General features: G+C 33.6%; 1 protein-coding gene across 1 annotated transcript in view; it reads left to right on the top strand.

Moving 5' to 3' along the window:
- LOC106463702 overlaps positions 1 to 9,648 on the top strand; it is an 89,874-nt gene extending 80,226 nt beyond the window's left edge. The window contains exon 13 of the mRNA XM_022391285.1: positions 6,732 to 9,648. Coding sequence (XP_022246993.1) covers positions 6,732 to 6,835 — 104 coding nt within the window. The 3' untranslated portion in view covers positions 6,836 to 9,648. The remainder of the gene's footprint in view (positions 1 to 6,731) is intronic.
- The last annotated feature ends 3,877 nt before the right edge of the window (positions 9,649 to 13,525 follow it).

Below are 13,525 nucleotides of genomic sequence, written 5' to 3'. Positions count from 1 at the left end.
TGGATTTAGTGTTTAGAAATATGCCGATATTTTATTTTATTTACGCTATTCGCCAACAAGATTAATTCACACCGTTTTTGTTTTGTACACAAATACATTTTAATATATATATATATATACGATAGTATAATTTACAATAGCAACTATTATGATTAATTATTACAAACAAAGTTCGGAGTCTCCTTGATATCCAGCGAGTTGTACGTATATATAATTGGCGGGAAGCTATCTAGCTAGCTTTTTCAGACACTGAATTGCTGGCCCGTTGAAGTAAGATAATATTTTCACAAAATCACTAATGTCCGATGAGAAATTAGTAATACTCTAGGAGAGATATTAACGTTTGATTGGAATTCACTAACGTTCGAAATTTATAACTGTTCCTGGTTTAATGTTGTATATTTTCCGGTTGATAGGGGTTAGCAGAATCACAGTTTATAGCTCACACGGTTATAACAGTTTCATAGTAGACCTGTCTCTTCTCTGTTATCTGTTGCTTTTATAGGCGAATCACATTTTCTAGAAACTTCTGATATATCGGTTACGGAAGTTGATTCTTTGTGTTCATGAATGGTCTATAATCTTTGAGAATTGGTGGGAGTTTCGCCATACGTAACTAACACGGTAAGCTATACATGCTCTCAAATATAAACTTATTTGAAACAAACGTTGGCATTAAAAATATATCAAATTCGTTATACGCAACACATATCTGATAATACAAGTGACGCCTAAGTCACAAATTCAATCCAAACAACGTTCATATTAAAAATAAATACGTAATAATAACTTCGTTACAGTTAATAAATACGAAGTCATGCCGACACGGTCACAAATTTTGGAGAGTGTCATTAATATTTCTTGGACAGTTTTTGAACATACTTGACATCGGATTAGTTGGATTCAAATCGGGTCCTTTGGCTGGACAGGATAGAGTCTACACTTTATTTGTTTCAGATTACTACAATACATGACAAATTGCATTATCGTATTGAAAGAAATATTGTATTTCTCCATAGTGGAATTACAGCACTGCTTAGAATGTCACAATACAACAAAACATTGGTGGCTTCTTTAACTGTTATTAGTGGATCAACTGCAGAACAGGTTACGTCGAACCCAAGCATGTTCACCTGAAACAAACAGTAGCACCAGAACTTAGCACTTCATATGATAGTTTCCATTCTCCTATACCAGTGTTTCCCAAAGTGGGAGCCGCGAGCCCCCTGGGGGCCATGAAGCTTTTTCTAAGGGTCCATCAAAATATGGGCCGAAAACAAAGATGATGAATACATTTTAATTCTAAATATTCAATAAGTCAATAAAAAATTATGTTGAATTAATCAAATTATACTGTATGTCGAAAGGTAATGTTATTGTTTTTACTACAGCACTGTTTTTCAATCACCATGCTGAAGTAGTGGGGGGGAACATTTTAAGACATTTTTATAAGTTGGGGAGCCTCAGACTTTTTTCATTCACATCAAAGGAGCCTCAGACTAAAAGAGTTTGAGAACCACTGTTCTATACCCCCAATTTCGACACTCAAAGCAACATGAGAGTCGCCATCTTGCTCTCAATGTTGTAATGAGCGGGTTATGGGCTGTAGGATTCCCGTGAAATCTAGCAACATTGAAGTCCCTTTCAATGGCGAATGTGACAATTAGACAACTGATTTAATGCCACAGTGTGCTTTTATGCTACAAGATGCTTCAGTGTTTTTATGGTCAAAATGAGTGATGTCAGAGCTCGGCCTGTGTCAGTGATGAATGATGTATAGCTAAGACTGTGTCGATAATGAGTGATGTCTAAATAGCTCTGTATCGATAATGAGTGATGTCTAGCTCGGCCTGTGTCAATAATTAGTTATGTCTAATTAGCTCTGTGTCGATAATGAGTGATGTTTAGCTAGGTCTGTGCAGATAATGAGTGATGCCTATTTTGTTTTATCGGAAGCTAGACATCGCCCATTATTGACACAGGCCGAACTAGACATCACACATTATTGGCACAGACCGAGCTAGACATCACTCATTATCGACACAGACTTAGCTAGACATCATTCATTATTGGCAAAGTCCGAGCTAGATATCACTCGTAATTACCACAGATCGAGCTAGACATCTTTCGTCATTACCAGAGGCCGCACTAGACATCACTTGCCATCGACTCTTTTCAATAACCTCATAAGCAAACTGTATTTTTCAAACTGTTTGCCTGAAGTAAGCGGCATTTTTCAGCAACTGTGAATACCAAACGTTAAACCTAACAGGAATTTTAACAGATTGATCATGCTTTCGATCGTAGTGAATGAGTATATTAATTTTCTCAAACTATGAACTATTTAAAATTTACTTTAAACGGTTTATTTTTCATCAATTTTTGATCTAGTCGTTATCCTCTTTCTGAACCAGTTTATCAACTTCCCTAAATGAACATATATTATCAGAACACTAGATTACGTATTGATATAATTCAAGCAATGCCATTTTAATTTATATATGCCTTCATTCGTTATAGACTAAAGATGGTTACTGTTAACTCAATTTTGTTTTATTTCATAGATATCATCTTAATTGAAATACACTACAAACAATTTTAGAGTATTCCTATAAGAATATATTTCACTGAAGTACCGAGAACTTAAACACTTATATTCGAGATATGTAACACAGTAGCGTTCATTTAATGTCAGTTTTGTGTGTTTAGACAAATCAAATGTTGATCTTCACAATAATTATACTGAAAATAACAGTTGCAACGGAACAGCTTGTACAAAAACTTTGTGAACTACAGTCTTGTTCAAAATGTTTGCATATTTTGCAACAAATGAGATCATTATTATTAAGGTCGAATACAAACACACTTAGCGCTGTAGCTGAGAAATGCGTGTTATATTAAACATCTACATGTGTGATTTGCATAATGAGACAAGTTATATGGACATCATGAACGATTTCTTGAACAGCAAACAATTTGATCAAACACCTGTAAAAAGATGTGTATAATGAAAAAATATAACATGATATTATTATAAATAGCTTCTGTAATCTTATATCAGTTCATATTAGCATTCAGTACTTGATTGGTTCTCCTCGTATTGTAATAACCTCAGCAAAGCGACGTGGCATACTGTCGATGAGGTTATTGATGTAATCCACCGTGATTTCATCTCAACTTGTCACTAGAAGGTGCTGCAACTCGGCTACAGTAGCTGGTTTAGGGTCGTGGTTAGCAATTTTCCAGTTCATTTCTGCCCAACAGTTCTGAATGGGATTACAATCTGGAGACTTTGTTGCCCATGGCAATTTTGTAAAGTCCTACTGCTCGAAATAATCCTGTACAATACGCGCACTGTGGTTGGTGGCATCTGGACACAAAGTTATTGCCAAACCTTGCCCTAACATATGGCAGAAATATCGTCTCCATGTGATGCCTGTAGAGACTTTACTGAAGTTTCCCTGAAGGATATGAAGAGCAGTTTTTCCACCATGATGAACAGCCGCCCAAACATCTACTGCACCACCTCTTGTGTTTTCCCTGTGAGAAATACAGTCTTCCCTCATCTGTTGTCCAGGCAAACGACGAACATGAATCCTACCATCAACTATAACAAGCTGGTAACATGACTCATCTGAAAAGATGACATGTCTCTAGTGTCCTAACTGTAAGTTGGTACGCTGTCCTTCCCAAGTAACATGGTGACAACGATGAATTCTGGTTAATATCTGTACACGGGGGGTATCCTACTAATCTGGCAATGTCTGTTTGCTTCATTCCATTTCTGGACAGTATAACGGTTTGACGCCCTATAACTTCTAGCACGTAACTAGGCAGACTCTACACCAAGTACAGAGAAATTGTCTGAACAAAGCGTTGACCTGTTTCGAAATAGATTATGCCAGAAGCACACTCTTTTATATAAAACGGGTGTGTGTGTGTGTGTGTATTTTGATGAACAAGTTCTCAAAACAACTTATATAGACCAGAATAACAACTCGTGCATGTTTGTCCGATCATAAGTTACCTTCTCTGTTACTACTTAGTTATTTTACTAAATAACTACTCCATGCATGTAGACAACAACATCAATATAGAACAACATGCAAATATTTTGGCCTGTCTAATAAATAGAGGGGGTGGCTATAGGTGACCCCCTCTTTTATAACAACAAAGGGTACTAGGTGAACACGTCTTTAATAAAAATAGACGATATGAGATTAGTTCCTCATTAATAACACAGGCCCGGAAATTCACAACTCATAAAAGTCGTTTTGGGTTTAATAACGGATTATCCATAATTCAGCTAAGCAGATTTTGAAAATATCCATTTTTTCTTGTATCACATAAGGATTTTTTTTTTAACAACTCGGGAAGAAGAAAAACTTACTTAGATGAAATTATTATTTCGTTTAACACAATGAAATTTTTTATTATTATATTTGTTAACAAACCTACAAACAAACTGAAGAAAAGGGAAGAACATTGATGTCAAACGAATATGCATCCTCATTCATCATGATTTTTTTGTGAAATCTACGTCATTTAGTCTCAAAACTACGTATTCTGGTCTTTTTTTATGTATTGCGTTATGACGTTTTGTAAAAAATCTGTACATGATGGAGAAACATAGATATCATTTTCGGATTCAGTGTACCGGAATTGTTGTAGAACATGTAAAAATCTCCAGACAATAAATCATCGCAGGCCTGTGTAATTAGTGAGGTATGAGGTGAATTTTAATAACTAGTGAGGGTATGCGATGAGTTCCTCTTTAATGACTAGAGAGGGTATGGGGTGAGCACCTTTTTAATAACTAGTGAGGGTAACGGGGATGAAAATCTGAACTTAAAGCTGTGACACATGTTTATGTATTGGTAGTTGTTGTTCAAGATTTATCAAAAATCAGTGTAAAATATCTTATCTGGTAATTAAGCTAACCAGTAACATGAAACTTACAAAAATATATAAATTAATATCTAAATTTTACATGTCAGAAAAACTTACAAAAACATACGTGGTATAAAAAATTAATCCTGAAACTTTTGAATGTTTCACCAGAAATATGAATGCGAGTGACAAGAAGTTAAAATGTAAGTTAACGAACTAAAGAACTAAAGATTTAATTGCACGTAGATAGAAGGAATTCTTTTTCACAACTTCTAGAAAGTAGAAGCACGTTCACTGTCATGTTATCTGAAGAATAAAAGACAACGGCTATAAGTCTCCGGTGATAAACAAGCTGTTCAAACTTGTAAGAGTGAGATCCCAAAGCTTATGTAGGTCCAGTTTCTTCTCGATATTGACTGACCATTGGTTGTATGGTTTACCTGACTTTTCCATTACTCACACGTCCAATATCGATTCGGTTGGGTAATTTTAGACAAGAAACATAGCTACTGATATTTTTGTTCCCAGGTGTTCTGTTTTTCTGAAATTTTGCTCAACGAGTAACAACGTTCGATTAGAATCTCAGAACTCAAAAACAGTTTGTGTTTAAACAATTGAGAAAGAACTAAAACTGTTACAAGTGTATGTCAAATCGTCAATCCACTTCAAAAACAAGCACTATGATTACGTACAGGAGACATTTTCTTGACTATAACTTAACTTTTATGTTGGTAGAGTATGACGAAAACGATTAATTGGGTATTGTAAGAAAATAGAACAACCGTGAACTCCAGAGAATCTTACAAATTGTTTTAATTACTAAACGTTTCGGCTTTACGCCTTCATTATATACAAATTGTGTGCTCCTGATGAAGGCGTAAAACCGAAACGTTGAAGAAATGAAATAACGTGTAAGATTCTCTGGAGTTCACGGTCGTTATATTTATTTTTCATTATGTATAATATATTCTAGTCAGTATTTCCTAAATTAAAAAATGCAAAAACATTTCATGACATCGACTAGTTGGGTATTTAATATTTTTAAACAGAAAAAGAATTGAAAGAGCAATAGATAGGAGTGAAATATATTTATATTATACCTATAAAGCCAAATGTTAAAAGTACAAGTATTGTACTCTGAACTTAAGTAACACAGTGGATATTGTTTTCCTCGAATCAAGAACCTAACCGGTAATTAAGGCGACAATACAATTTAGTTGAGGAAACTCGTAGTTATAAACACATACACCGTTTGCGAGAGTAACTTGTTACGTTAGTGGGGAATAACGGTTGATGTTTCTTTCAAGAGATGATTTGTTGCTTGTTTGTTTGGTTGTTAACCACAAAGCTACACAATGGGCTATCTGTGTTGTTCTCACCAAGGGTATCGAAACCTAGTTTTTAGCGTTATAAACTTTCAGACTTACCTCTAAGCTTCTAGGACGGTACCCTATATTTAAGTATTATAACGCCCTCTGCGGTGAATAATATCAAGCAATATTTACAATCAAATTTCCAAAGAGAATCGCAAAAGGTACTTTTACTTATTAAATATATAAATGAGTATTGAAGAAAACCTGTCAAGAAATTATGAAAGCTACAACAATTAACTACTGTAGGATACTCAGACAAATAAAAATGTCGGACGTTAAGTGAGGTGACATATCCCATGATACATATCTGTGAGATTATCTGTCAAGTTTTAATATCGAATTAAAAGAAGAACGTCTGTCATTGACACCAATTAGTTCTCAAGAATCGTTTTACATTCATTACGTGATAATGTCAACGATTTGATATAAATATTAATTATTTTTATATTCTTTTTTAATGATTTTTAGTGGAGAGAAAGTCTACACGAGCCCTGGTGGAGAGTCTTGAAAAAGAAGCTGCAGACTTTGAAAAACTTTGTTCGTTCCAACTTCGACAGAAGAGCAACAGTTAAAAGTTTAATCTGAAAAACATTTTGTGTTCATTAATATCGTTCCAACTTTCAGCAGATGCACCTTTGTATTCAGTAATTTTGTTTTAAAGTTTTAGCTGAAAAACATTTTGTGTTCAGTATTGTTGTTTCAATTTTCAGCAGATGCACATTTGTATTCAGTAATTTTGTTTTAAAGTTTGAGCTGAAAAACATTTTGTGTTCAATAATATCGTTCCAACTTTCAGGAGATGCACATTTGTATTCAGTAATTTTGTTTTAAAGTTTTAACTGACACATTTTTGTATTCAGTAACTTGGTTTATTGCTGTAGCAATTAAACGAAACATGGTCTGTCAACACTTGTGTACAAAGTGATTTGGCAGTTAAAAATTTTAATTGAAACATGTTCTATTTTAGGTAACTATATCTTTTTATTCTTCTACTTAGCTGACGCACCGAAATGAGATTAGTTTATATTCAGTACCGCTTTTATGGACTAAAAAATCAACGATTACGCCAAATTTAAAACTCGATAAAAATTATGTTTTACTCTAGATATTGTTTTATTACATTCTTCTAAATGTTTTGTTATGGATTTCAAATCAGAAGTGCATAAACAATATTTGCAGTCAGACGTGAAGCCCTTCTGATAGGCCTAGTAAAACTTTTATGCTTCTCCAGCTTAAGTGCTTTACACCATATCATTAATAGGAAGCGTGTTTATTTTAATCCAGCAAGAACATTTCATGTACATTGTTAATTATAACAAAAACTTATTATTGATCAGTAGAGTTTCGAGAACAAGAGAATCACAGTGAAGGACATGCGCAGAGCGATAAATCTTACATGTACGTTGATCTTGCTGTTTTTCTATAATTATGAGCTGTTGAAGATCTAGCAGTCTACCCATTGTTACGTTTTAAAACCAACAACAAGATGACTGTCGGTTGAAGAAATAAAGATCAACGGAGGTGTGAGATGTTACACCTTTAACTGTGATTTGTCCACCCAACAGTTTAAACCTGTGCAGAACAGTAACTGCTTTAATTATTAACAACGTAGAACAGTGAAAAGTTACAGCTGTTCAACAGTTACTTTAGTTGCTGTGTTTAAATCAGTAACAAAACTTACTTAACCGATTACTGAGTACTTTTTTCTGATTTACTTAAAGATCAATTTGTTAAAACATATAACTGGGGAATGTTCCTTTTCAGGAAATTAGCAAGTGTACTTCAGAAACAAATGTTAAAATGTTTAGACAGAAATTTTGTGTTAATTTGACTGCTGTGTGTAGATTGGCACTTTGGTTACTTGTGTTACTACATGAAAAACAAAACTTTTTATATACTGTTAATGTTCTTCAATAGTTCTATTTATTTACCGAGTACAAAAATAATTAAACTTTGTATTCTCATAGAACTTCTACTTCATGTATTATGATCTTAGAGTCTTGTCGAACTTTTCTTAGTCTCTAACTCGGTGAAGTGATTTATAAACTTAATGTGATGTTTATATAAGTACTGTTTTTTTTCCTTTACATTTGAAACGCTGTACAATTAACTTATTGTTAGTCATTTCTTATTTTTAATCTTACAATTGAGAATTAAAACTAAGCATTGCCATCACTTGCTACGTTTATGAGCTAGGTATATTATTGAGTTTTTAAAACTCTTAAGTGAAAATAATACTTTAATATTAATCGTTCTGTTTTACGTGAAATGCCTAGGCCAGGACACGGTGGTCCAACATATTGCATGAATTGGGTGAGACTATAAAACATGGGTTCTCAACCAATTGGGTGCGACATCAAACTTACTGAATGGTGAGCGGCAGCGTTCAGATAAGATGGTAATTAAGTGTATTATTTTTTATGTTTACTTGTAAATTTTATAAAATCTGAAATAGATACAGTCCTACAATCTTAAAGGATGTGTGCCTGTATAATGTGTTCATCATTTATGTCACTTGATTAGGTTTCAAAGCCTGATTAGTACGTTTAATGAGAAGTGAGAGTAGACTGTAATTGTTCATGTCATCTTATAATACATTCATTAATAACATGATTTTGTTGCTGATCCCCTTTGCTCTGCCAAGTGGTTCATTCAACCAGAGTTAAGACACGGTGGATCATTTATACTTTTCTTTAAATACAGCAATGAAAATACCAATTACTGACACAACCACTCAAAAAAAAATAAACAATGACGTAGTAAAATACCCAACATAACTGTTTGTCATTTCCACCTGAGAGATACCAGTTGCTATTTAGAGGTTACTGCAAGTGGGGGGTGCAAATAAATCTTATCCCTGTGCCCCGGTCATTAGCTGTATCTTATTTTTTCGAGACCCACATGGAAGCAATTTTTTTGCTCAGATCTTAGTTATTGATACTTGGACAGTATGTGGCAAAAAACTTAAACCACTTCAGAGCCAAATACTATTAACAAGTGCGGAACTGATTAAGATATTTGAGTTCTGTGCTTTGCTTACCAAGACAGACTTTGTCTTACAAGAATGGTGGTTTTGTATTTATAACTGTTTATGTAATTTATAAATTGTAGACCTAAATTTAATATGTAATTTGGTTTTTATCTACTTTTCACCAAGTTTACCTTAAGAAACCTACCTTACATTATCTATTTACATTCATTGACAATTATGATTCAGTATCAGCATATCAATTGCTAAGGTTCTGAAAAGTTATTGAATGTTTGAACTTAATTATTAGAATGAGCCAAATGTTTTTGTGAGACGAAGAAAGAGAAACGCTTGAAGCGAGTAAAATGTTTATATGTGCTTTTCTCTGTTATTAAACTTTTATTTTATTTCGCTATATCAAGGTGTGCAAGAAACTAATCAATTATCATATCTTTTCTTAAAAAACGACTTCATTTAAAACCTTACAGTTTGGGAAGTTGAAATACAACTTATTTATATTTATAACGTTTTTCTTTTATTATTTCTCTCGCTACACTTTGAAATATCAGACCTACGTATATTAAAAGTATTGAAAAGTATATTACACTCTTAAACTATGTTTTTGTACACGTTTTTTTTCTTATTTTACATATCAGTGAATATTTCCGAAATGACTACATTTATCATATACCAACACGTCTTAAATATAGCAACAGGAATTGTTTAAATACTGCTCTGACGGAATGACTTTTGATACTTTAATTAACAAAATAAACCACGCCATTACCACTCCATAAAAAACAAAACTGTAAATTGTGTTTTTCTTTTTTGAAAAAAACTTACAATGAATGATAGATATAAATTAGCAGATGAACACCCAATTTCAACAGAACTCGTAGCTTTAAAATATAACAATCAACACCAATACCTCCAAAACAATAACATCTTTTTTATTTCTATTTTTTTTGTGTTTTACAAATATAATGCTCAGAAACCTTTCTGTTCTATGTACTTATTATTTTCTTCTTCTTTTTTTGTTATGTTCTCATCGGAATACACTGGTAATTAATCTTGCTATTAATTGGCGTTTTCAGCAAGAACATTGGAATACCTTTGCCATTACAAGTGAGTTATTAACGACCTTGTAATTAAACACTTTTTTGTGTACAAATAAGCTTTACGTCTTTTATTTTTCATTAAACGTGCCAATGTTGCGTTCGAATTTCGTTACTTCTTGTCGATAAAGAAAAACAAAGAAGTAAGGAAATAAATTAAAGACTTGTGTTAAATTCTGTTAGTAATCTAATACATTATGGACAAGAGAATTAAAACTAAATTACTTCTCAAGATTTCCTAAGCGGAAAATGTCCATTGTGTAATTCGCTGAGAAAAAAAAGCATTGTGACAAACGTTTTAGCGCTACTTAACAATATAATACAAAAATTAATTTAATGTTGGGCCATTATGGAGAACAATTTTCTAGATCCAAATCATTCGAATGTTCACGAATAGGAACATATAAATCACTTCTGGTTCCTAATTTGTATGTAGTCTATAAATTCCAGACAAACGTCTGCCATAAGTGTAACCGTAACTGACACTTCTTCCACAAACTGGTTGACATTTGCAGGACTAAGAATAATTTTTAATACTTGTACAAGGAGTTAATCATACTTTACAATAATAACTTGTACATGCTTATGCAGTAGCTTGTCGCCGTATATATAATCCGTGGCGCTATAGTAACACGTTTAGTACCTGCGATTCGACATTGCAATGCCACTACAGTATGACTTATGACTGAAGGTTTGTACCACAGTCTTTCCGAGGAAGGATATACGATATAGAGCTAAAGGATAAGACATTAAGAAGAAAAGACTCTTGAATATTTGTCATTGAAACGGAAATATTGCACAATGAAACGTTTAGAACAACAACGGGCTCTGAAAGAACATGTCAAGCTAATCCAGGAAAACCTCCTTATATTTAAAATGAAGAGTATTGTTACGAACAAACATTTCCCATCTATTCTAGGACAACCTCCTCATCTTTAAAATGAAGGGTATACTATACCCAAAAAGTCGTTATCTGTTGGTATTGTTAACAAGATAATAAACAAAAGTCTAAAGATGACAGAAGCTCAAAAACCAAAATTTCACACGCTTTCAGCCTCATCCCGAAATCAGTGTATGTTTTCACGAAAAAATGTCCAAATAAATTGAAATCATATCAATTGTATTACTTGATTTTCAAATCCTCAAATTGGATTTTGTGCGTTTAATCTGCTTACACTTGTTCTTCGAAGCAGGAGTTGTATAAAATATATTAAGAGGAGGTGTCCAAGACTCACTTCGTTGTCCTTTACAGAAGCAAGTTACAAAGGGAATTATTGTATCAGACCATAAGTACATAATCGTGATCAATTGAGGAGGTTGTTCCAAGGGTAGCACGAGACCTTAGAAAGTGCAATTAAACATCAGTAATCATCATTGTTGTTTAAAGTCATTATATGTCTTGTCTGCACATAACAATTAAGTAAACGTGCAACTTGACTAATTTTTTAAGTGGCAAGTTCCATACCGAATTCTACCCTTGGTGAAAATTCGATAGATCCAGTAAAAATCTACAAGTAAAAGTGAACTCTGAGTCCATAATGGGCTTTCTTTTTGTAGCTCTTGTAATGTACTTAAAATGTTTATCTTAAAACTTTTGTAGGTTATTTTAAAGAGACTGCACACCTCTATCATTTCTCTCTTGAAAACACGTAAAAATTTGCTGAAAATTAGAAAAATTTCTGCAAGGATTTTCATTAGCGTTTATTATCCAAGAAAATTGTTGTTAGACAAGGTAAGTGAACTGGGAGTGAGGAGGAGTAGCAGTCGAATCGAGAAACGCAGCAGTCCATTTTACAGTAGAAATGTGATCAAGATTTCTACTGTCCGAATTTGGTACATTAAATGCATTAAATTTAATAATAATTTTCAATTTCAATGAATAAGAATGTAGAAGGGTAATTGGAGCTTTTAACTTGAATGAAGCGGAGGCACCTGGAATTCAAGATACCAGTTCCAAATTTTGAGCAATTAACTAAGAGGAAGGCCAGTCAGTTGCAGCATCCAGCGCTGAAATGGCCTTTTCCAGCTTTGTACTGAATAACGGGATTGACTGTCACTTTTATAACGTGACCTTAGCTGAAAGTGCGAGCTTGTTCAGTGTCATAGACGACAAAAGTCTTGAACCCTTCGATCTACAGCTTGGCTAAGGAGGAAGAGAAAAAAGTTTGTTTGTTGTTGAACACAAAGCTACTCAATGGAATATCTGTGCTCTGCCCACCACAGGTATCGAAACCTGCTTTCTAGCAGTGTAAGTCCGCAGGCATACCACTCTGCCACTGAGGGGGGGGGGGGCAGGGCTAGAGGAAAAGCTAAGGTAGTCTAACACATCAACAAGAATATATAAATAAATAAAACAAAAACTGTTGGCTCATAATTATAGGACACATTGAAAATATTTTGCTTTTGATTAGTTTAAGTTTGCCTACTGTTACGTATTGAGAATTTGAAGTAATCTAAAGCCATGTTAAAATTTAGCTTTTCATAGTTGAACTGTACCCTGAATTTAGTGTTTAGAAATATGCCGATCTTTTATTTAATTTATGCTACTTGCCAACAAAATTTATTAACACCATTTTTGTTTTGACACAAATACGTTTTAATATATATATATATACAACAGTATAATTTACAATGGCAACTATTATGATTAGTTATTACAAACAAAGTTTCATAAACAGAAATTTCACTAACTTACAAATAGCTTAAAATCTTCTTCCTAGTTCAAAGGCTCATTGATATTCAGCGAGTTAACTTGAAGTTGATGTACGTACAATTATCGGGAAGCTAGCTAGCTTTGTCAGGCACTGAATTGTCGGACTGTCGAAGTAAGATAATATTTTCGTAAAACCACTAATGTCTGATGAGAAACCAGCAATGTTTTTGAAGAGATACTAACGTTTGATGATAATTCACCGACGTTCAAAATTTCTAGCTGTTCCTGGCCTGATGTCGTATATTTTCCGGTTGGTAAGGGTTAGCAAAATCACGGCTTATCGCGTACACGCGGTTATAACAGTTTTCTAGCAGACTGGTATATTAGCTCTCTTCTCTGTTTTTTGGCGCGTTGCCCTGTTGTTTTTACAGACGGGACACATTTTCTCGAAACTTCGGAAATGTATTTAACCAGTTACGGAAGTGGATATGTTGTTGATTCTTGTGTTCACGAATATTCTACTATC

Source organism: Limulus polyphemus, unplaced genomic scaffold (assembly GCF_000517525.1).
Source record: "Limulus polyphemus unplaced genomic scaffold, Limulus_polyphemus-2.1.2 Scaffold1464, whole genome shotgun sequence".
Classification (NCBI taxonomy): domain Eukaryota; kingdom Metazoa; phylum Arthropoda; class Merostomata; order Xiphosura; family Limulidae; genus Limulus; species Limulus polyphemus.
The sequence above is the reverse complement of the archived record's forward strand: the minus strand, read 5'-3'. Positions and strand labels throughout refer to the sequence as shown.